General features: G+C 50.5%; 6 protein-coding genes across 6 annotated transcripts; 3 read left to right on the forward strand and 3 right to left on the reverse strand.

The window, feature by feature from the left end:
* Nucleotides 1–9: 9 nt before the first annotated feature.
* On the forward strand, nucleotides 10–3,374 carry BO83DRAFT_406981 (Yip1-domain-containing protein). The gene is made up of 6 exons (XM_025533919.1): nucleotides 10–70; nucleotides 156–272; nucleotides 380–566; nucleotides 624–1,827; nucleotides 2,246–2,606; nucleotides 2,710–3,374. The coding sequence occupies exons 1-6, from the start codon at nucleotides 38–40 to the stop codon at nucleotides 3,310–3,312; spliced, it is 2,505 nt and encodes an 834-aa protein (XP_025390369.1). The 5' UTR covers nucleotides 10–37; the 3' UTR covers nucleotides 3,313–3,374.
* A 3,179-nt stretch (nucleotides 3,375–6,553) lies between these two features.
* Nucleotides 6,554–8,878, reverse strand: BO83DRAFT_376966 (uncharacterized protein). Its single transcript, XM_025530867.1, has one exon. The coding sequence runs from the start codon at nucleotides 8,596–8,598 to the stop codon at nucleotides 6,967–6,969; it is 1,632 nt and encodes a 543-aa protein (XP_025390370.1). The 5' UTR covers nucleotides 8,599–8,878; the 3' UTR covers nucleotides 6,554–6,966.
* Nucleotides 8,879–12,528: 3,650 nt separating this feature from the next.
* BO83DRAFT_376969 (proteasome regulatory particle base subunit RPT6) lies at nucleotides 12,529–14,433 on the reverse strand. The gene is made up of 3 exons (XM_025530868.1): nucleotides 13,944–14,433; nucleotides 13,179–13,854; nucleotides 12,529–13,102 (listed from the first exon to the last, which is right to left on the reverse strand). Exons 1-3 carry the CDS (start codon nucleotides 14,176–14,178, stop codon nucleotides 12,844–12,846), a joined length of 1,170 nt encoding a protein of 389 aa, XP_025390371.1. The 5' UTR covers nucleotides 14,179–14,433; the 3' UTR covers nucleotides 12,529–12,843.
* Nucleotides 14,434–14,899: 466 nt separating this feature from the next.
* Nucleotides 14,900–19,197, forward strand: BO83DRAFT_334557 (calcium/hydrogen antiporter). The gene is made up of 5 exons (XM_025528384.1): nucleotides 14,900–15,481; nucleotides 15,539–17,379; nucleotides 17,444–18,376; nucleotides 18,442–18,605; nucleotides 18,689–19,197. The coding sequence occupies exons 1-5, from the start codon at nucleotides 15,337–15,339 to the stop codon at nucleotides 18,951–18,953; spliced, it is 3,348 nt and encodes a 1,115-aa protein (XP_025390372.1). The 5' UTR covers nucleotides 14,900–15,336; the 3' UTR covers nucleotides 18,954–19,197.
* BO83DRAFT_376971 (FGGY-family carbohydrate kinase) lies at nucleotides 19,197–21,688 on the reverse strand. The gene is made up of 3 exons (XM_025530869.1): nucleotides 21,181–21,688; nucleotides 20,535–21,095; nucleotides 19,197–20,437 (listed from the first exon to the last, which is right to left on the reverse strand). Exons 1-3 carry the CDS (start codon nucleotides 21,400–21,402, stop codon nucleotides 19,382–19,384), a joined length of 1,839 nt encoding a protein of 612 aa, XP_025390373.1. The 5' UTR covers nucleotides 21,403–21,688; the 3' UTR covers nucleotides 19,197–19,381.
* A 577-nt stretch (nucleotides 21,689–22,265) lies between these two features.
* BO83DRAFT_425438 (uncharacterized protein) lies at nucleotides 22,266–22,970 on the forward strand (the record flags this gene model as incomplete). The annotated part of the gene is made up of 2 exons (XM_025535210.1): nucleotides 22,266–22,825; nucleotides 22,907–22,970. The coding sequence occupies 2 exons, from the start codon at nucleotides 22,266–22,268 to the stop codon at nucleotides 22,968–22,970; spliced, it is 624 nt and encodes a 207-aa protein (XP_025390374.1).
* Nucleotides 22,971–23,494: the final 524 nt, after the last annotated feature.

Here is a 23,494-nt window from a genome sequence, read left to right on the forward strand (position 1 = left end):
GAAAAGCAGGTCTCATCTGGCCATTGCCGCCGCAGCAATGTCCTCCCCACTTTCTGCTGATGACGAAGATGTTAGTGATGCATCCCCATTAGTTTAGCCCTGAGGTATTCCCCCGGGCACTATGCACTGACCACAAACGGCGTTCTCTCTTCTAGATCTTCGCGCGCCTGCAACAGCGTGCCGATCCGAAAGTGCTGAATGAGCAGCAGCAGGCAGTTGATGAGCGCGTTCGTGCCATTTATCAGAAGGCGCAGACTCGCCTTGGTGAATTGGTAAGCTACTGTTCCCTCATGGTTGGCTGTGGGCCATGGATATGATCATTACTACTACTATATATCGTGCGTCATGATAGCTGACCTATGAGCTTGCATAATATCAGCTCGACCAAAACTCCACGTTGCCATGCACTATCTCTTCGGTAGAGGTTCACGGCGCTCGCAACACCCGCCGAGGCTTCCTGGAGCGAATCTTCGATCCCCTTCTGAGCAGTAATCAAGACAGACCCTATACGCTCTCCGAGGCCTTGCGGGAAGTTTCGGCACGTGCGGACAAGCTCAACAGATTCGGTTCGTCCCTTCCCTGACGATAGCTAGCTTAAGGCTCGACTCTAATATCTTGTTTAGACATCTTCCAACAACCCGTTTCGGTATACTTGGACCAGTCCGAAGTAGACGGGTCGGGTATCCCGAGCATTAAAGTTCATCTCTCCGGCAAAGAAAGGTCCCGCGTGCTGTTGAAGACAGGTACTGATCTTGGAAATGCCGAAGGTTCGGCTTATGGCAACCTCCTGTGGCGTAATGTGTTCGGAGGTGCAGAGAACCTGAACCTAAATGCGTCTCTGGGCACCCGAACAAGGTCTGCCTATCAGGCCACCTTTGACACCCCAGTCCTGAGTAACCCAGATATCCGTCTCGAGCTTGGTGGTATTGCCAGTTCGACGCAGAAATCCTGGGCGAGCCACGAGGAGGTGCTTAGAGGAGGATGGTCCAAATTCCGCTGGGCAAGTCCTTCCGGTCAACAACATGAATTCGGCTACAACGGTTTCTGGAGACAGATGACTGGACTTGCCGAGAACGCATCGCCTACTGTTCGAGCTGATGCAGGCGATAGTGTCAAGAGCAGCGTGTTCCACAGCTGGACCAAGGACCGAAGAGATAGCCCGCTTCTTCCCTCTCGTGGTTACTACGCGAAGTTGTTCAACGAAGTGGCTGGCTGGGGCCCTCTCAAGGGCGATGTCTCCTTCTGGAAGTCGGAGATTGAAACGCAAGCTGCAGTTCCCATTCCGATTCCTGGCATCAAAGGGGACAGTGGTATCAGCTTGACTACTGGCTTTCGCGCCGGCCTTCTTTACCCTCTTGGCCTCGATAGTGACTCCAAACCCCAGCTCTCTCGCACGAACGACCGGTTCCTACTTGGAGGCCCTACAGATGTCCGTGGATTCCGTCTCTGCGGTCTTGGCCCCCATGATGGAGCAGATGCTGTCGGTGGTGATGTCTATGCTGCAGGAAGCGCCAATCTTCTGTTCCCGCTCCCCAGGGTAGGCGCGGAGAAGCCTCTCCGCTTGCAAGCTTTTGTCAACGGCGGACGGCTGTTGTCCCTCCGCACGGCTGACAAGAACGCACCTACTTCGGGAGCGGAGGTCCAGAATGCCATGGCTTCCACGGTTTCCGAGCTGACCAACGGTCTGCCTAGCATCGCGGCGGGTGTCGGACTTGTCTACGCCCATCCAGTGGCCAGGTTCGAGCTCAACTTCTCCCTACCCCTGGTACTCCGCAAGGGTGAGGAAGGCCGGAAGGGGCTGCAGTTTGGAATCGGCATTAATTTCCTGTAGAAAATATTTGACCCTGTAACAAATTAGATAGAGGAGGGGGAAGGGAGACTGTGGAGAGTTGCTCATATTTTTATTATTTCCTAAGGGAGTTCCCATACCTGTTAGAAGCATGAATGAATTAAGCGTTGATGTTCTACGATTATCGGCTTGTTAAGTATACAAATAATAATTATATCTGTAGCGATATGAAGGAAACGATGTGGCTGGTGGCCTTGAGGACTCAGGCAACTCATCTCACCGCCCGCCAGCTGTTCTCTCTCTACTTGCAACTCCTCGTCTCCAACTCCATCCTCAACTTCCCAAACCACTGTCTCCCCCTCTGCTTACTCTTCTAGTCGATAGCGCGACATTCCGACACGTGCAATAGGTCGTACAGTTTCTGCTCATCTCTTCAATCCGACATCGACCCCAAAGCCTGGCCGCAATGGCCCAGTATTACCCCCAGCAGCAGCCTTACGGCGTACAATCATCGGCGCAAAACCTCCAATTCTACCCTTCATCCTATACCTCCGTCTCGGGCCATACGACCCCGTCACAGGCATCCTACGGCGGTTTCGGTGGTGCGCCTAACCCAGCATCTCAGGCATACCCCGTCGGAGGGGTTGGTGGCGGATATGGCGGCTTCGGGTCCCCTTCTGCGGGAGTCAGTGGACGGATGGGTGAGCAAGGAGGACTGAGGACTGGATGGCTCGCTGCATTTGGCACGGAGGGCTACGATGGGGAGCCACCACTTCTAGAAGAGTTGGGCGTCAATTTCGAGCATATCCGCACGAAGGTGTGTACATATTGCAAGCCCCCCACCCCCCGGTCTGATCAACCAGCTATATACAGCAGGAGCTCTAGTGAAACCCAAGCTTACCATTGCTCCTACCTTATAGACCCTAACTGTGCTCAACCCTTTTGCGCGTATCGACCAACACCTCATGGATGACAGCGACCTCTACGGAGCCCTTCTTTACATCGTCCTATATGGAACATTCCTGCTCCTCTCCGGCAAGGTCTTCTACGGCTACATTTACGGCGTCGCAGTCTTCGGGACCGTAGCTTTACATCTCATTCTCAGTCTGATGTCTCCCGCCCTCGATACGGCCCCCGTCCCCAACGCCGCAGATCCCGCCAATTACTCTCCCCATCACAAACCCACGATGTCGGACTCCTCCGCTGCCGGCCACTTCTCCGCTACTTTGACCTTCCCTCGATCCGCTAGCGTGCTGGGATACTGTTTCCTCCCGCTAGTGCTGACCAGCTTAGTGGGGATCCTGATCCCCATGGACACTCTGTTCGGATACTTGTTGACTACCGCCGCCGTGGGGTGGTGCACGTACAGCTCCTCGGGAATGTTCTGTGCTGTGGCGCGCATGCGTGGAATGAGGGGCCTAGTCGCGTACCCACTGGCATTGTTTTATGTGGTCTTTGGGATCATGGGTATCTTTTCGTCTCGGGGAAGTGGGACTCTGGCTGCTAAGACGGGCGCGGCGTGATACATATTATACATGCAAGCATGCACAGACGATATCTGATTGAAATCATGACAACGAATCATTAAGCTCTCCCTTTTCTCTATACATACTATTTAAGGAGACATGGATTGTTCCTTGAACTGCGTAGATTTATAAATTCTGAATTTAGATGTCCACGAAAAGAGTTCAAATATAATATCAAGTCTGAGGGATATCTTCCAGCCACAAGTGCGTAGCAGGCCTCATTAGATATAGTATTCTAACATTGATAGTGATCCGCATTCAACACGTGAGAGAATACACAATGCTTGAATAGTATTGTTGCTTAAGTGGCTGATAATATTCTGCATGGTATTTGACAATATTAACAAATTTCTATTTACCGCTGAAGTGAATACGTGCCTTCCCCCTGCGCAGGCGCCCAATTTTCTAACCACTCTCGCGCCTTGTCTAGATTCCCCGCCGTGGTTTCAACGGCGGAAACGCACCACGGCAATGCATAGGTCTTGCCGTCAGCTACTGCGCCCTCAGCTGAGAGCATTTCTGCAGCAATACGACGTTGCTGGCCTGCCTGATCCGTGCAAAAGTAGAAAGGAGCGGTGTTCGGCGCATCTCCTTGAAGATTGACGGCGTCAAGCAAAGGCCGCACTGCGGCTAGAATAGCAGCCGCGCCCATCGGAGCAGACACACCAGATGTGGAAGACGGTCTAGCTTGCTTGCCCGTCTTGCAGTATTCGTTTTGACACCATGATTTGCCGCAGCCGCTCATCATTTGAGAGAGGTAGCGGCGCTCGATGCGCCGCCGGAGCGCTTTGCCTTCGGGATCGTAGGTGTCTACGTACAGTGGTCCAAAGCAGATGCTGCATAGACCGAGCTTGACTGCAGTCTGCGTACCGCGTCCGTCAAGCGTCCGTCCGCAATTTTTATTTAAGCATATGCGAGGAGTGGGTCGAGACAGGCGTTCTAGATCATGATGGCGAAGGTGCATCTTCATGTCGCGAAGACGGATGATTTTGTCACAAAGGTGGCATTCGGTTGTCCGGCCACCGTCCACCAATTCATGTGGTGTGAGCCCGGAGACTAAAACGTCCGGATCATCCATCTCAGGGTCTGATTCACTCTTTTGAGGGACCACAAGATGACAAAATTGGCACAAAATGGGCTTGGCCGGACAGAGAGTTGTGCGGTGTTGAGCGAGACGTGGGAGGTCCTCCGCCTCAAATCCACAGCTACTACAGGAGCGCTTGCTGTGAAAAAAGAGATTGTGTCGATTCTTTTCCGCGTCGCCGGTGCCATAAGCCGAGTCATGAGGACAATGCCAATGGTTTTGCCATTCCGAAGACCGCTTCTGGAACACGTTCTGGCACTGGGGGCAGAGGATGTTGTTTCGAAGGCAAAAGTTCTCATGTAGCATCAATGTCCGTTCAGGTACCCATTGACGACAGTTCTTACACTGGACATCACCCGGTTCACGGCTTTCTGGCTCGATACCTGCAGCATTCTCAGCTTGTGCGGGTGACGAGCCCACATGAACCTGTAGGCTATACGGCAGCGCCGAAACTCCAGTTTCTGAACTGGCGGTGGAAGTGGGTGCATGTACCGATATGTACAGCATCTCAGCACCTTCCATATCCACATTCGTCGGTTGGATCCTGATCCGTTTAGTCGGCCGATTAGATAGGTCACTGAAAACATGCTCGTCTTCCCGCGGTCGGTTCCTCTGGTGAGCAGAAAGGGGACTGGCAAAGAGGCAGAGATCTGCCTCATCGGCACCCTCGACAGATACTTCCAGTGCATTCGTAGGATCCCATTTGTGGACCTCGTAGTCGACATAGTCCCCAAGCGCAACCTGGCCAGTTACTACTTGACCAAGTCGCAACTCGCCCCCAACAGATGTGCCTGCCCTATTCCCAGAGACACGAGCAGATTTCTCCAATCGTTTCTCCAACGTTTCTCTGGCTTGATCCTCCGTCAAGGCGACAATATCCACTTCCAAGTCCGTATCCACAACGCAGATGCCATTCCCATGAGGCTCAACTTTGTCAACCAAGAACTGGAATGACTGATCGCGCCCCCCTGCAACAGTGAGGACCTCTCCAGAGGTTAATGTGGTGTAATTGTCCCGCAGCTGTCGTTCAAGCAAAGCCTTCCAATTCCCCGGGTCGTATCCAGCTTCTAGAGGACGCAGACGGACATAAGTACCTTTTGGTAACTGCTGCGCATGGACCGTGACCGTAGTCGGGGCGGCTGGCGCATCGTCTGTCACTTCATCATCAGTACCATCATCATCGTGTGGTGACGGTCGTCCAGTGGCATCAATGCCAAGTGCCCCGCGCAAAAAGGTACTGAGACCAATCTCGTTCTCCGGCGCAGAGAACTCACGAACGCCAGCATATACCACCCGCTCGTTCTGAGGGTTCACGATGCGGAACGTAAGCGGATGGGGCAATTGCTGCTGGCGATCCACCGCCCGTTCGCGCGCCTGGGACTCGGCGGCGAAGGTGTGCGGATTGAAAGGATCGAAAGTGCTGGTGTATGGGCGTGCTGGACCTGACGAAGTTACCTCTTGAAGCGGGGCAGCCGCGAGAAGCTGCTCGAGCGCGGATGGCGGCAGTATGATCTTATCGCCGGAAAGCTTGGGGATTTGCTGGGCTGGAGCAACGGTCAATTGCGACGACCAGCGCAAGGAACCTTGGTTCCCCGTCATGATATCCGAAGCGGGAGGGAAAGAGGTATGTGAGGAAGCAAAGGAAAGGAGAGTGTGGAGGGGAGAGTGGAGACGAGGGCAGTAGCGGAGACCATCATGGGTCAAGAATCAGAGATTAAGAATGATGGTGGGCGGGGGGAGGCGAAGAATGATGAAAAGAATGCATGCATACATCAGCCATTGCGGCTCATCTCAGGTTACGAAACACCGCGTGCCTTCTGGAACTCCAAGCGCCGATTTGTCATCTAACTTCAGTCTGTTTACTGTCCACTTTCTCTACTACTACTCCATCTTACTACCACTTTTTGGCAGTTAACGATCATCATTTTACCTCCTCTTGCTTCCCAAGGCCTACAACCCTTTCAAGCTAGATACACTCAAATTATGGCTAAATCATACGCGCTGCAGTGGTATTCTGAGTGGCGAGAAAAGCACGCCGGCTAATATAGTACTACCAAAAGAAAAAGAAAAAAAAAAAGAAAAGAAAAAAAGCCTCAATATAGCAAGATGAGATCAGGCTGAGAGAGGTTGAGAATACTTAAATGTTTGAAGGATCTCAGAATTGCGTGTCTGCTCCAAACTAACTCATGGGAGCCTCGACTCGGACAGGATGTCAGTACAGTTCTCTCACTCGATGCCGGGTACTGGCATTGCACCAATCGCACTGTGAGAATGCCAACAAGGTTAATGAGAGTCGCAAAAGGGGTTTGGGTGACTCAAGGAGCATACCATCGTCGACGAACATCCCTCATTGTGCTCAACACAATATTCACCACGGCAGCTTTGGCAAGTTCGCTGGCATTCCGTCTTGCACTGGACACACTGCACAAGCTGTTAGAACAGCGGCAAACATAACTGTAGTCTCATTGACTTACCGTTGGACCGCATTCCCAGCAATCTTTGCTTACACCGCGGCTGAATTGCTGTTCAATTTAGTCAGACAATTTTTCTACATCATACGGCGTCTCTCAGATACGAACCCTATGATCTTCGGACTGTTCAGTACTACCCAGATTGCTCTGCGGGTTTCTGAACGCTGTCTGGTGCGGCGAAAGATTGTTCCGTACACGCTCTGGATGAGGCAGGCAATCCTCACAGAACCATTTATTGCAACGATGGCACCACCGATCTGTCAAGCAATCTGTGCAGCGAGCGATTAGACTTGGCTGCTCGTCCGGAATCCACACCGGCCTTTTTGCCTTGACTACAGAGGAAGAGTGGAGCGGTGGCGGCGTCAGCAGGGGAAGGTTTTCATCCGGGGACTGGCCCCAGAAGGTCGGGCCTTCGGGTGAGGTGTGGCAGCCATCGCATCCTCGGGGTCCTAGTGCAACAGTTGCCAGTTTTGGCGCAAGCGGCGGCCGGCCCTCTGGCTGAGATGCACTCTGGCCTTCGGGCATGGGAGTGGAAAGATCGACGTCGTGACGAGGACCACGGCACAAAACAGCGTCAAATGCAATGATACCTTCACACTGCTTAATTGTCTCTGCCCAGCCATCCTCAATGCTCCGCTTGAAGAGCTGCCCGGACGAGCGATACCATGCATCCTGTTGCTGTGTGGCACTTTCAGCAACTTCACCAGTCGCAGATCCGTTTTCCGGACTCGGAGTAATGGACGATTGGCTGCCACATCTCGAGCTCCACCAGTCGCGGAATCTGCTGCGGATCACCGCACGAGACTGTTGGAGGGGAGTAAAGTGATAGATTCCTTTAACGCGGGGTGTGCCCTTAGGGCGGCAAGGCCGTACCGCATGGGTCAGCACCTGCATCAGTTTCCGCTCATTGAGATGGCGGCACTCCCTTATAGATAGAATGTTGACGTTGAAGCGATCTGTGAAGATAATTTCCGCAAGCAAATCCGCTGGAACGGACAGTCCATCCAGAACCAATGTGCGCACGTCCTGCAGGATCGACTGCCTTTGGAGACTAGCAAAGATGCCCCTCAGAGGCGCAGAATGAACTTCATCCTCGACTGCGGAGTCTTCCCCTTGCTCACCACTCCATACTTGCTCCGCCGAGTCTGTCGTAGATGTGCTGGCTGGTTTCGCACCACGGCATTGGGTCAGATCAAGGTGGCGGAAAATGTAGGGAGTGTCCACTATTGATGACCGAACCTGGCGGGAAGTAGATGCTAGAGCCAACAATGAGGAGGTTGACAGATATGGGGCCATATGGTCGAGGATTAGACTGTTGGATAAGACATCGGCCAAAGAAGCGCGCTTGGGCGCAATTGGCTGGACAGGCCGAAGGTGTTGCTTGGACGCGGTCTTTACATGATCATCTTCATCATCGTCCGCCTGTACTTCGCGGACAGCCGGGACAAGTCCCAGCTCCTTGGGGGTCAACCGACTCGCGCCGTAGAAAAAGTCCGGCGCACGGTCGATGAGATTTTGACGATATGCTGCCACGGCACCCAAAGCGAGCTCATCTCGTTTCGTAAATAAAGAGGATGCCGTAGGTTGGATCTCATGGAGCGCCGCTCTAGCCTTGGCTAGTTCTGTCTCCAGAAGTTGGATGGTCGATTGAAGGATGATGGGCATGGCTTTGGTACTACCGGGATCGATTGCGGTGACTAATGTGGACCATAGCTCACCGCTGGACATACTAGGGAGTTATACAGAGGCTCTGGGCGTCAAAAGAAGAAGTGTCACGGGGGGCAGTGAAAGGAAGAGTGGCAATGCGACAAGAATGAGATCACCGGACTAGTGGACGACGATCAGGAAGTTGTTCGTGCGCAATCTGCACCACTCAGGCCAGCTGTTTGGGTAGTTGGGCAGGGTGGCTAATAATAGGATCTAGAAATGCTATATAATGCTTGGATGTATATAGTACTTCTCGCTCCTCTGACGGGCTGGTCGGGCCGATTTGCGCAGGACAGTCAATGTGTAGGCTGCATCACGATAGGATGAAGTATGAGTGTTCTCTGTTACTAGTTCGCGGATATTGAAACAAGCACGAACAACGAAATATTACCTACCCAGTAGACAAAAGAAGTGACTGAACAAGCGTGTCCGTGGGACCCTATCGGGTGAAAGGACCAGTAGGCAAGATGAAGGCTTCAAGGGGAGGGAAGATGGCTTCTAGAATGCCGGTGGAATTGGGGGTAGGGTGCCTCTAGAGCTTATTTTCAAATACGGGGAAGGGAGGGAAGATAAAGAGCCGTAGATAGGGGTGCATACGAGCCTGTAGGCAAGAAGGTTTGGGAATAAAAGGAGACCTCGTTAACAACAGTAGCCGGGGAGGAGGCAGTTAAATACTTATTCTTATATAGCAAAAAAAAAAAAAGAAAAAGAAAAAGAAAAAGAAAAGAAAAGAAAAGAAAGTTAAAGGAACAACACAGACGGCAATGAAGAGAGAGCCAAAAGAAGGAAGCCGGTGTGGGAACCCAAGAGGATAGAGCAGACTAAATTCATGCAACCACTTGAAACGGACAATGGGCAAGAAGGCGAGAGGATGGCAAGATCCTCACCTCAGCAGCGACTTACATGGGGGGAGGTTAACCATGCGAGCCGAGCCAGTGATCTACTTCGGATGGGCCTGAGAGAATGAATAGATAGATGGGAGCTGCAGGTTGTACTCGGTACTCCGGACAGATCATCAGACGGGCCAAGCATTCATCCAATCCGCCAGGGTGGGTCGCAGGTTGGGGGTGAGAGGGGGAAAAGAAGGCAAAGGCAAAGAAGAGGAAGAAGGAGCAGAAGAAGCAGCCAGAGATCACCTAACTAGCCAGACCATGCATGACTCCAGACGAACCGAAAGGATAGGCCCACACCAATTTTTCTCCCCCCGGGAAGAAGGGGGTAAGAGTTGGGTAATTGGGAAAGAATGAGAACAGCTAACTACGTACTTAGTAGATTATGCATTAGCCATTAGCCAGTCACCAACTTACTACTGTACCACGCTGTAGTACTACTATCTGCTATCTAAGAAGAGGGGGGGTAGCATCGGTGTGATTGGGGGTTTCAAAGGGCGGACCATCTTATCCGGATGGCGAATGCATTTTGCCTCCTGTCCAGCCAAGCCCTCTTTTCCTCCGATTATCATTAAGTCAAAAAGGAAACAAAGAGGACAGGGGGTGAGGAAGCTCAAGTCGGATAAGGTAGTACTAGATAGACTACATAATAAACCAGAAACGGTGACGGAAAATGAAAGCCGATAAGCATACCCCAACATAAGTCGGATAACAAGGTAAATGACATAAAAACGGACAACTCTCTCTTATTGGAAGAGATAACAGAGAAATGAAGTAAGATAGTAAATAATAATATTGAATCAGAAATAGAATAGCTAAGACAGGGATCTAAAGTTTAGGCTGGATGATGATGATCTGGCAAAAATTAAAAAAGATGGACGGTGACCACTGCATGGCTGCCGAGGCCGGCGTCCTGGCAGATTACCTATTTGAGCTGCCTTGTCCCAGATGGGTTGAATTCCGTGGGGAGACGAGGGAGAAATTTGGGGCAGATGGAAATAATTTCTCCTAGAGTCTTCATCTTATCCAGAATACCATGGAATGACTAGTACTTACTGTAGTACTAGTAAGTACTCTACTACCAGGTAGAAGCACTACTATAGTGGAAAGAAAAATTGGAGGAAGAAAGAGTATAATGAAATACCAAAGATATAGTAGTAGTACTGTGTAGATAGATTTGGGAAAGTACAGCGACCTGTGCCTTCCTAATTATCCAAAAGTAAAAATCATCCCCGCTTCCCCCAGGAGTTCCGTTAATTCCACCCCATTGCCTTTCCCGGTTTCTCGTACGAGACTGTCTATTATGGAGTGGAAAAATGGAGACCTAACTGTTAGTCCATAACCATCCAGAAAGAAAAAGGGGGGGAAAGGAAAAGTGATCCACCTTCTGGCAAGGTCATCAGATCTGGACTGCCCCACTTGAGCCGAGACCCTGAGCATTTTCCATTCAACAGAACAATACTAGTACTCAGTAATCCACGGAGTACTTACTGACTGTAGTTATTTTACTGTACAGAGTAGTAATAATTCATCCCCATCCCAAGAGACTGCAGCACATTTAGTTGATTATTAAGACAAGGACCCGCTGGTCACGCGCACGTCAAAGTTCTTCCTCTCGACGCGTCAACCGGAGATCAACCGGCCAGTCGGGATTCTGGAAAGCCGCTATGAAGCCTATCATTACTCCGTACCTGAGTTTCGGACTTTGTGCTCCGGACGTCCAGACGATGCTAGGGATGAGAATACATTTAGGCGTTATGGGCACTGCTTTAACGCCGACCGAGTCTCTACAGTAGTCCGTTACATGGAACATATCTATTTACATCATCCACAGTCCCAATTTCCCAAGTAAATGGATGGCGAAGTTCCTTGAAAGTAGTAAGTATTATCTAGAAGTATAATAGGCGGTGACCTGCTCATGTTTTCTCCGCGTAGATGCTGGCGATCCACTGCCAACACAAGCAACAAAATACATGTCATGCCATCTCCTCCTGTGCAGTACTATGGCCTGACCCAAGCTACCCCAGACGTCATCCTGTAAACCCCCAGAGTCACCTTAAGATTTTTACCTTTCATACTTCCATACTAATTGATCACGCGGAGCTTGAAAGTAAGATGTGGTAAAATGGACGAAACCTTCCTAGCCTTGCAGCTGCACACCGTACATGCCGAAGTATGTTTATGGGGGCCTATTCCATTGTACAGGCTAATTCAGATATACGTGTCTCACAAGAATTTTACTATATCTGCCTATCACCTCGCAGTCAAACTGCCTCCCCTGCAAACCCTACTTATTCCAGGTCCATCTTGGCGGCTTGGCTGTCGCCGAATCCATGTTGCCCATCCCTCTGCCAAGCCTGGTGTTGCACAAGATTCCTGGCGATGGACAGACAGAGAGTAGGTAGACTTCGGCATAGTACATATCAATCTAGTACATAAGTGTACTATACAGTCAGTAGTGGATTCTTGGCGGTCAGTTGAGCTCACTTGCTACCATCTTGTCGATCACTGCAGCACACAGTACTAGTACTTACTCACTAGCTGATCTGTACTTCCCTTATAAGCCCAAAAAGAAACTCTTGCAATCACGTAAAGAGGCAGGTAAGCAGCCACAGTGCATGTGCCTGGACCTTGATAACATTTCACTAAGACCTCACCCTCCCCTGATCGGTCTTGAAGAAGCATGGCGCTGCAGTCTCCCCAATAAAAGCTCCCTTTCCATACGGCATACGTCATACAAACATCCGGGGAAAGGGGAGGCGATTGTTGCACATCTCCCCGGGTTAGACAAGATATTGGGCATGAATAAGACCTATGACACGATCATCAAAGCATCATGTAGTTCATCCATTCATCCGCCAGTAGACAATGCCAGACTTAAGACCAAATAAATATGGTAATCACGCAGTAAGTATTGCCCAAGTACTACAATGTAGGCCATGCCTGACTATGTGAAGTAGATGACGAGATGATCATCTCCTGAGCATTCGATGAAAGACGCACTTCATTGGTTTGCTTCGCCTTACCCTTCCGGACACTTAATGATGGGCCGTATGTCTACCAACTATTCAGTCACAAGGGTGTAATTATGCCTAGTAGTACAGCCAGATCCAAGACTTTTTTTTCGCGTCCACCCGACCGCTAACAAACCCCGATTACGATACTGTATGCGCGCAGGGAGGCCCATCTTAGACCTCAACGTCACACACAAACATACCCGTTCATCAAAAAGGACACTGGGAAGAATTATGTGTGGGTGTTATGATTGGAATACATATGTGGCGATGTCGCCGAGGCGGCCATCAGAGAACATCGAAAATTAATGCCAATAGTTCTTGCTGTAGTAATCTGGTACTGTTCACACGCCAACCTTTCTTTACTTGAAAAGCTTGGAGACCGCGACTTCTTTGTCGTCGTGCTTGTTGAGGATCTTGGCGGTGGCTAGGTCGAAATCCTCCTGAGTAACATGTACTCGCCGCTCTCGCAGAGCGTACATGCCTGCTTCCGTACACACACCCTTCAGTTCAGCTCCAGAACATCCGTTCATCTTCTCCGCAATCTTCGTTAGGTTGATGCCTCGCGTCAAGTTCATCGACCGCGAGTGGATTCGCAAAATATCGGCACGTGCTTCCACCCTGTAAGACGGAAATCGATTAGCAAACCGTAACATAATCTTCACCTGACAAGAGCCAAGTCACAAGGAATACTTACGACGGCGGGGGGAACTCAATCTTCCGGTCAATCCGGCCAGGACGTAACAAGGCCGGGTCCAGGATGTCAAGCCGGTTGGTGGCCATGATGATCTTGATGTTTTTGGTAGGCTCAAATCCGTCCAATTGATTGAGAAGCTCAAGCATCGTCCGCTGTACCTCTGAATCACCCGAACCCGCCGAGTCTATGCGGCTGGATCCAATGCTGTCGATCTCATCCATGAATATGATACTGGGAGCATGCTCTCGAGCCATTACGAATAGCTCGCGAACCATGCGGCTACCTTCACCGATGTATTTTTGCACCAATTCCGATCCGCTCACTCTGATAAACCGACAATCGGTATGATGGGCTACCGCTCGGGCAAGCAGGGTTTTGCCGGTTCCTGGAGGTCCGTAGAGAAGTACTCCCTTTGGCTGTGCGATACCAAGCGACTCGAACAACTCCGGATGTTTTAAGCCAAGCTCGATGACTTCCTTGATTTCCTTGATCTGCTGGTCGAGTCCACCAATCATGTCATACGTGCTGTCAGGCACCTTCTCGACCATCATTAGCGACACCAGCGGGTCAACCGACGAGGGTAGCATCTTCTCCAACTTATAGGAATCCGAGAGTAAAGCGACCCTCTTTCCTACAGTGAGCTTGCTGATATCAACGCCATCCGCAATGTCCACCACTATAGCGTCGCCAAGAGAGGTTAGTAAGAGACGCACGGAGTTGAGCGAGCAAAGACTCGAGCTGAGCAGATTTGCAGAGGGGGTTTACCATATTTGCCCTCGGGATGCACTTTGACGAGGACTTTCTTGGTGCTCATCACTTTGACTACCTCCCCGACATAGGATCCAGGCTGTTGAAGCAGGCCGAGTTCTTCCCGAAGTAACCGCACCCTCGAATTATAGTCATTACGCTGTGCTTCCAGTCTCCGTAAGACAGCCTGACCCTGAATGATTTCGAGCTTCATGCTCTCAATCTTGTTGCGATAATAGTTGTCGAGCGCCATGATGGACTGCCAGGTATGACGCTCCTAGATACGGCCACAGCGAGGCGTGAATCACGAAGAACTGGGCGTCGGCGATCTATTTGATTTGAGGGCAATTTCGGGAACCAATAGAGTCCTTTTTGGATCGGATCTGAGAAATCGGAAGAAAACAGCCGAACTGTGAGGCACAGTGAAGGTGATGGAAAGGCTTGGTTATGGTAGCTGGGTCGAGAGAGCTCTTGCGGGATAGGTACCGCAGTTAGCTGTTAGTTTAGGTGAGGTAACCCGAAGTAGGCTACTAGCTGATATCAGCAGAGCGCTTCGGACAGACACCAGCCACAAGGGCTGAGGCTAGTGCAGCAGGTCATGTGATGTAATACTCTCTGGTTACCTAGTAGAGTGGGTAAGCCACCCAACCAGGACTGTTAAGAATAATATGACACCATTCCAAACACACATGTTAACAACAGTCACGCTGGAGTTAGGCCCATCATACAGTAAAGAATAGCGGCACAACAGCATGAAGCAAAGCAATAGAATGGGTCATTCAGGCAGATACGATGGGATCCCATATCTCGTATGGTGAATGTATGTACTGTACGTAACGAGGGGGGTACACGCATTACGTAGCTGGTCAGCGCTGTGGTACGCAGTAGATACACATCCACATGTTCTCCAGTCAAATGTTGATCAGCTTCAACCCACAGCCTAGCCAGGTCAATCTCTCGGCACCCAGTTCAAATACTATTGCTGGACTCGTCTTTGAAATTGTGCAATCCTTCTTGGTCGCGTCTGTGACCTGCATATCTACGGTCTCAGCTGACTGCGGGGATGCGAGTGAGACCTTATCTCATGATCTAACTAACTAGCTAGCTGCTTTTCTCATTTCGCGCCTGCTTCTCTACCCTCTCGCTTTCTGTCCGTCCCGGATTGTTTTTTTTTTCTTGGGCTTACTCCAACATGTAACTTAGTTGCTTTTTGGTTCATGTTAAAAGAAAGATATCTCCGTTTCTGTTTCAAGTGCAGGCCACTCTCTTTTACTAGTGTTTCTCGAACTATCCTTTTCCTGGCATCCCCCAGCCTCCCTGTTTTTCCAAGATCATCACAAAGACGGTCAAAGGGGGCTGGTAAAAAAAAAGGTTGCTAAGAAAATCGAGCCTCGAAACAAACTGACCAACCATGTCAAACAACGACGAAAGGGAGGGTCAGGGTCCTTCTCATCCCATCGATCCCGCCGACTCATCGTCAAACGTCGATAACGAGGATATGTCATCTGGAGCTTACCGTCAGCAGAGGAATGCGACACAATCCAGGCGGAATTATGGTGCGCTCTCTCGCTTCTTTGCCTCGTTTCGATCCAAGAGACTAATTTCTCCTGTAGGGACCTTAGACTCTCCCGCAAGGATGGACCTTGATCCCCGTCTGGAAGAAAACCAGCCAGAAAGCTCGAGTCGCATGCCTACCTCTCAGTCGACTTCCACCCCACCGCTGCAGCCCGACAGACCGAGGAAACCATCTGTAACACGCCGTATGTCTTCTAAGCGACAGGTACCTCACAAGGGGCAGGAATTTTCTACGGAAGATGATGTACAAGAAGTAGAGGAGGATATAGCTCTGCAACACGCGTCCAATCCCCAGTCATCGCCTAGGATACGTCCCTTGAGAAAACAGAGCTCGACTCTGCGACGAAGACTCAATGCCCGCATGAACAGCCCATTGATTCAACCGGAAACCGAAAACGAAAGCGAAGAAGTGATTGGCCTGCCTGATCAGGGTACGGAATTAGAGCCTTCGGCTGAACAGTCGGAGAGTGGGAGCCCTGATAGTAACGATAACAATGATGAAGATGAAGCAGAGACTAGTGATGCCGAAAGCTTCACGCTGAAGGATCGCCAGCAGGCCATCAACGAGACTCACCCTTTTGGGATAAGGCTCTGGAAACCTGCCTTGTACAAAAAGAGCCGTTCGGTAGAAAAGACCGCCGAAGGCGATATCCATTCGTCGCCTGGCGGTCGCGTGGGCAACTTGTTGTTCTTGACTAACCTGCTGTGGACAGTATTTTTTGGTTGGTGGTTAGCCCTGGCTGCGCTTACAGGAGCTGTCGCTTGTTTCGTCTTCGCATATTCACCCAGCGCACTAGAATATGGGAGGGTCTTCTCGGGACTTTCGTGGTACTTGATATATCCATTTGGCTCCTTCGTCCGTCTGGACACGGACGAAAATTACGCAGAAGAAGACGAGGGTGAAGGCCGCAGCATTAGTGAGTACGAACAATGGCAGAATGGCGACTTAGAGCATGGCCGGCTGTTCTTCGGACCTCGACGCGATCGGTCACTGGTCGGGAGAAGAAGAAACAGTGTCGACTCGGCCAGCGAACAAGATAGTCTTCTAGGGCGAACGCAAAGGGGTAGCCCTCGAGAGAGTCCCCTTAGCCATCCTAAGCGGCGCCTATTCGGTCGTGGCGAGTGGACGCTTGGCCGCGTCGTATTCTTCGTCTTTTTCTACTTTCTCGTAGGGCCTCTAATGCTTCTAGTCTCGCTGCTTTGCTGGTTATTGGTCTTCTGGATTCCCATGGGACGTGTGACCATTATCCTTTTTGATCACCTACGTCGTCACCCCTTGGCTCTGTCGTACCATTCCGACACCACCTACACCAGACTCAGTCCCGGGTCCTCCTCATCCGTCCTGTTATGCACCTATCGTGCAGCAGGATTGAGATACTGGAAGTATACTGTCGGCGGGACCAACATTTTTTTGATCAACCTTCTTGGTGTCGTATTATTTGTCATTTTTGACTACTTTCTTCTCAGCGAGACACTGGGCCTCCAATCTGCCATCACGCACCCAGGTCTTATATTCACCCTTGCGCTTGTCTCCATCATTCCCTTGGCCTATTTCATTGGACAGGCCGTTGCATCGATTTCCGCTCAATCCTCCATGGGCATGGGTGCAGCTGTGAATGCCTTCTTCTCGACCGTAGTTGAAGTCTATCTTTACTGTGTTGCTTTAACCGAAGGCAAAGGGCAACTTGTTGAGGGCAGCATTATCGGTAGCATCTTTGCAGGTATCCTATTTCTTCCGGGACTTTCCATGTGCTTTGGCGCTATCAAGCGCAAGACCCAGCGGTTCAATGTGAAGTCTGCGGGCGTCACGTCGACAATGCTGATGTTTGCGGTTATTGCTGCATTCGGACCCACGCTCTTTTACCAGATATATGGCAGCGTAAGTGTCACTGTCTGCTGTGTGATTGTCCATCTAGCACTTTCGCTGACAACCTGGTTTTTAGCATGAGCTCAACTGCCGCTTATGCGTTACCACTGTAGGAACAGAGGATAGCGATTGTCGTCGCTGTTATTTTTCTCAGACGCCGGCCGTGAATGACAGCTTTTTCCGGAAGGCCGTCCAGCCATATTCGTGGTTCGCTGCTATATTCTTGTTCCTGTCCTATGTCATCGGGTTATGGTTCACGCTGAGGACCCATGCTGCTCTCATCTGGGCGACAGAAGTAGAGGAGAAGAAGGCTGTAGCTCTCGCAAACGAACAAGTCGCCTACGAAGCTAGACACGGCGATTTCCCTCACATTCAGGCTGGGAGCACTGGTGGTTCCATCACCAAGGGCTCGGTTCGGGATTCTCAACTGTACAAGCGCATACTGGGGCAGTCTCTAAAGCAGGTCGGACTATCTGAAAACCCCAATGATCATAACGCCCAATCCGACTCTACCTCCTCTTTACAAGGAAAGAGCACAACACCATACCTTGTGCCCCCTCGGACGGAAGGCGACGATAGCAACCCCAGGCTGAGAAATTTCACTGGTCTGTCCAATGAAGACAATGAGGATCTTGTGCGCCAGGTGACAGAGGTTGCCGCAACGGCTGCTGCTGTTGCCGCTCGCGATGCGGCCCGAACAAGGAAGCCCTTGGCCCAGCAAGCAAGCACGCGTCAAGCGGCTAAAAGTCCCGCTGATCAAGTGAAGACCTTGCTTGAGGAAAGCGAGGATATCGGGTTGGAGCCTGGCCATACTAGCGGCGGTCATGATGCACCCAACTGGAGTAAAACGAGAAGTTCTATAATACTTCTGGGTGCTACTATTCTTTATGCTGTCATCGCAGAAATCCTTGTGAACACGGTGGACGTGGTCTTGGAAAGTGTCGACATCGATGAAAAATTCCTTGGAATCACGCTCTTTGCCTTGGTCCCCAACACAACAGAGTTTCTGGTATGTATTCCTCCTCAATAAACGCTGCCAGCAAGATCATATTAACTTATTCATCTGGCCCACAGAACGCTATTTCGTTTGCTATGAACGGCAATATCGCGCTGTCCATGGAGATTGGTTCAGCCTACGCTCTCCAGGTCTGCCTTCTGCAGATTCCTGCTTTAGTTCTATTCAGTGCTCTCTACGCCCGCGTCATCGATCCTTCTGAGCTACTAAGCCACACCTTCAAGTATGTTTGATCATGCCGTACTTTTTGTCCCTTAGAGACAATATGTGAAGCAAGAAACCTTACTAACAACCTTTCCCTTACAGCCTTATCTTCCCGCAGTGGGACATGGTGTCCGTGATCCTTTGTGTCTTTTTGCTCTCCTACGTGCACGGCGAAGGAAAGAGCAACTATTTCAAGGGCTCTATCCTCGTTCTTACGTACCTCGTGGTTGTGATTGGATTCTATCTCTCTGGCTACAGCAACTTGGAGACCATGGGTGTCGATCGTTTCGATACGCTGGCCCTTGGTTCAAGTCCAGTCGAGAAGTATTACACGATCGGTAGGTCCAGGAGTGGAAGGGCTTTTTGAGTGTAGATTAATTTGTTTGTCGTCTGTCTGTCAAATCCTTGGTGAGGGCTGGAGATCCGTCCGCCTGAGCGTTGAGGCAGACACTTTCGCTGCGGATTATGAGTGCATTGCCTCCCGTGTTTTAGAGTCTGACAAGATTGCCGAAATTGTTTAACATTTGCGTGCTGGTTGGGCTTTTTGAACATGTATATCTGCCACATTATTGAAGTTGTATAATTAGACTTTCATAATCGGTTACTCATGGTCTGTTTGCATGTCTTGCGTAATATTCTATGGTAGATGCGTGTAACATGTACGGCTGTCTTTGCACGCTAGCTACTATTGCCCGCAAGTTTTGTCATGATCTCTCTGCCTCCTTCAGTAAAACGAAAAGAGAGACTGTAATTTTCCGCAACGCGGAAAGAAACATTTTGAGTGGAGAAAGTAGGTTAGGACTTCCAAGAGGCCACGGCTTGGTCTACGAGAGCTCGGTACTCCTGCTGCTTGTAACATTGCTCCAGGAAGACCTTGTATTTGGCGTCAAGCAAGGCCTTCTCCGCCTTATCCGTCGTTGGGGCGACTTTCTTTCCCGGTTTGCTCATGCGGTCCATGATAGACCACAGATCTTCTGTCTTGCCTTCTGCGTCAGCACTAGCGGCTTTTGCACCCAGCATGGCTGCACCATGGCAAACAGCAGCATGAATATAACGAGGTATAAGCACAGGCATGTCACAGGCAGATGCTATCAGTTTGACCAAGATGTCATTCTGGCACTGAGAGCCCGACATGAAAATGGAGGTGAGGCTATGGCCTGCTTTGTTCATTGTCTCCACGATTTGCCTGGTTTGTAGGGCGATAAACTCGAGCGTGGCATAGTAATGGATGGCGAGGCCATCCACAGACTTGTCACTCGTCATCCCAATCAGAGAACCTGTCATTGCAGAGTCTGCAATGGGGGAACGGTTGCCCCAAAGATCGCCGTAGAAGAAAACGTGTCGGCCTAGATAAGAGATACTAGGAGCCTTTTGGTCATGAACCATTTCTCGAAGATGCTCGTTCAGATATTCATATATGTTGGCATTGTACGACTCAGCGATCGAGAGTGCCTGATTGAAGGCGGGGTGAGTCTCGATAACATGCTTGAGCAGCTCCCCGGTTGCGGACTGGCCGCCCTCAGCCATCCAATACCCAGGTTGAATAGTATCGCGGTAAGGCCCCCAGACACCAGGAACAAAAACTGGATCTGGGGACATCGCAAGATGGCAGGTCGATGTTCCAGCGACGGCGGCCAAGCGAGAGAATGCCTGCGCTTTATCGTTCTTGGCGATGTCAGAGCTCAGCTGTTCCGACTCGAGATCAACCTTAGCGCCGACGGTGCCAATCCAACCTGCATAGGCATCGATGACGCCGCTGCCGATTGCAATCCCCGGGGGCAGACCCAGCTCTGAGGCAGCCTTGTCACACAATGTGCCAACCAGTTCACCAGCGCTAAGATAATTGCCATTCTGAAGCATCAGTTAGCCGTCAAACTCGTTGCCAGATAGGATGTGGATAAAGGGTAACACGTGTGGTTGATAGGATCAGCAAAGAAAAAAGGCTCACCACCCCGTCGACACCGCCCATTCGCTTAAAATCATCCTTTGACAGGTCCTCCAGACCGATTTGCTTCAAAAAGTCTTCCTGCCAACCTTTTACGCTCCCGTCCACTCCTACAGGAACATATCCCTGCTTGCAGACTACACTACAGAAGCTTCTCTGCTCGGCGCCGGTGGCAATGTAAGTCAGGGCATCAGCCAGGTCAAAGAATTTGCACTGGTCAAAGAGCTCTTTTGGCATATGGTTTTTCAGCCACAGGACTTTGGGGATCTCCATCTCGATGGACATTTTCCCGCCCACATAGCGGAGCAGATTGTGGTTCGTGGCATTGATTCTTTCTGTTTCCTCCACTGGGCGATGATCGAGCCAGAGGATCACATTGCGGTCCGAGTTGAAGTTGGGACCCGTCACGGATATCGGTTCGTTCGTCACATTAGAAAAAACCGACAATGAGCATGTCGCATCGAACCCAATGCCCCTCACGGTCTCTGGGTCAATGTTGTGCTGGCTGATTGCGCGCTGAACAGCTACACAGATGCATCGCCAGATATCATTCGTAGATTGTTCCTGGACGACAGGGGAGTCAATCGGAGGCCACACATAACCTTACGATAGTGACCAGGCAAGAGAAAGTTTGGGCACCAATACGTACATAATATCCTTGTTGAGGTTGCCAAAGACCGATGTTCTCGGAGGCTAGGCCAACAATATCGCCTTTGCTATCGATTATACAAGCGCGGGCACTGCCAGTCCCAACATCAATCCCAATATAGTGGTCTACGCGGACCTGTATCTCATCTCGCGTATCTATCGACGCCTGCCTAGAACCCTGCCGAGAGGGTCGTCGATAAGGCATTTGGGGTATAGAAGCCATGGAGTTGGGATAGGAACGGCGAGGGACACTGGGATCGAGCGGAAAGGGGTCTATATTTGTACGATAAGGGGGCACAGATTTTAGCACGGCAGCTGTAAAGAGACAGGCGGAAAGGACAGAACTGGATGGGAGGGGGTGAGGTGGGGGATTTTGTGCGATTGATGGGTAGATACTGCAGCCAATTGATTGCTTGGGTGACACAGACTTGGGACTTACACCTGATTGACTATGTTAGGCACCTGCGGGATGAAGGAAATGGGTTAATTGGAAGATTATGAGAACAAAAAGGGGACAAGCGACAATCAAGAGAGGTTAAATAATCGATTGGGTGCACTGGTTCAAACTTCATGAATTTACATCCGGTAGAGATTATTCTGGGAGCTTCCCCCCACCCTTCATAAGAACTAAATACTATGATTGAACTCTGTACTTATGACCGGCCCACTTCCCTCCTCTTCTTCCTGTTTATGTTCCTGCGGGGATGAGAGGGAAAATAAACATTTGTGAATAGCTGCCAGTGGATATACCTACAGTTTTCAGAGGGAAGAAAGATATATTAAACAATAGGACGCTCGATCTGTACTTATAAAAATATTATTTTGTTTATGATGAGAGAGTATGCGGGGAACTCAAATCAAATCAGTAGTAGTAGTAATTTAGCGGGTACCTCTCCGCGCTAGTCAAACATTCCACCGCTCGCTGTCCTCCGGAGCTTGGATAGTCTAGATGCAGTAAAGCTAAGCTGGTTCCAAACCTTCCCGCCTTTCGACTTTCGGTTTTCTTCTTGTCTCAAACAACGTCCTCCCCTCCAAACTTAAACCTCGCCTCAATCAAGCAACTGTCTTATCTGCAGCTCAGAAATCATGCGGTCATCCTACTTCAATTTCCTGCCTGCGCTCTCCCTATTCTCCCTCTCCGCGGCCATCTCCTCATCCTCTCAACCACAGTCAGCTGAGATCCTATGCTGGCCTGTAGCTTCTCCCGAACCGTCCGTCCTGGCTCACGTCTCCTACGATTCGACCACCTTGCAACCGGAGTTCACCTTTTCATCAACGAATATTGCCGCAGCGTGCGGTGACAACGAACCGCAGGATGTATCCAATGACTTGATCCGCCTGGGCTTGTACACCTCTACGTCTACCAACACCAAACAATGGGTAGGGACCCTCGCCTCACGGTCTTCCCTCATTGGGAGCGAGAACGACAAGCCAACGCTCCGGCTTCACGTCGGCCCATCCAACAATATCTACTACGTTGACTTGCTGCCGTCCACCTCATCAACTTCTTCTTCTACGCCAGTAAGCCCAAAGTTGGAGCTGTTATCTAGTCAAGCGGGTCCACGCCCACATCTCAATCAGCCTATTGTGCTTGGTCCGGGTGGCAAGAATGCGGAGGAAGTCGTCGAGAAAACCATTTTCCAAAAGTAGGTCATCCCACTGACTGTCGCCCCCCGCCCCCACCACCTCTTGAGTCGTCCAGGCTGAATGGTCTAACACGTATCTAGATACTGGTGGGTTTTCCTCATTGTGACCTTCTTGGCTATGTCTGGCGGTGGGGAAAGCCAGTAGGTTCTTGACACAATCATTGCGTAGATCAACTGTTCTTCCTTAGACATGGTATACTAGTGTTACTTGACTAGGTTTGTTGCTGGGTGCAACCCCCCCAAGACTTATCTTAATTATGAGCAAATCAATGTGGTCGTCCCAGCCGGTTATGCGTCCCCTCTAGAACGTCTTCAGTTCAGCTCATATGCCACATTCATATTCCAGTTTCGCCAGATGCTCGGTGGGCTCTGGCATGAAAGGGGAAAAAGAACCATGCTGAAACGTGCGAGCGTGTCCGGCATCAGCTATGCGCAAATAGGTGATGTGGTGTTATCATACATCTCCCTTTGAAAACGGGGCTTAGCACTGATATTATTCGCCTCCCAGAATGGAGGATCAGAAGGGGTAGGCCAGATGATGTCTTGGCATGGTAACTTGTAGCATGCGCCCACTCCAACCGGAATCGGAGCTTCATGTCTATATTATGATAAGGTGCAATGGATCCGTGCTATAATTAGTTGGTCCAAAATAGGGGATGGAACATGTTT

The sequence above is a fragment of the Aspergillus eucalypticola genome (assembly GCF_003184535.1).
Source record: "Aspergillus eucalypticola CBS 122712 chromosome Unknown BO83scaffold_7, whole genome shotgun sequence".
In the NCBI taxonomy this organism is placed as follows: Eukaryota; Fungi; Ascomycota; class Eurotiomycetes; order Eurotiales; family Aspergillaceae; genus Aspergillus; species Aspergillus eucalypticola.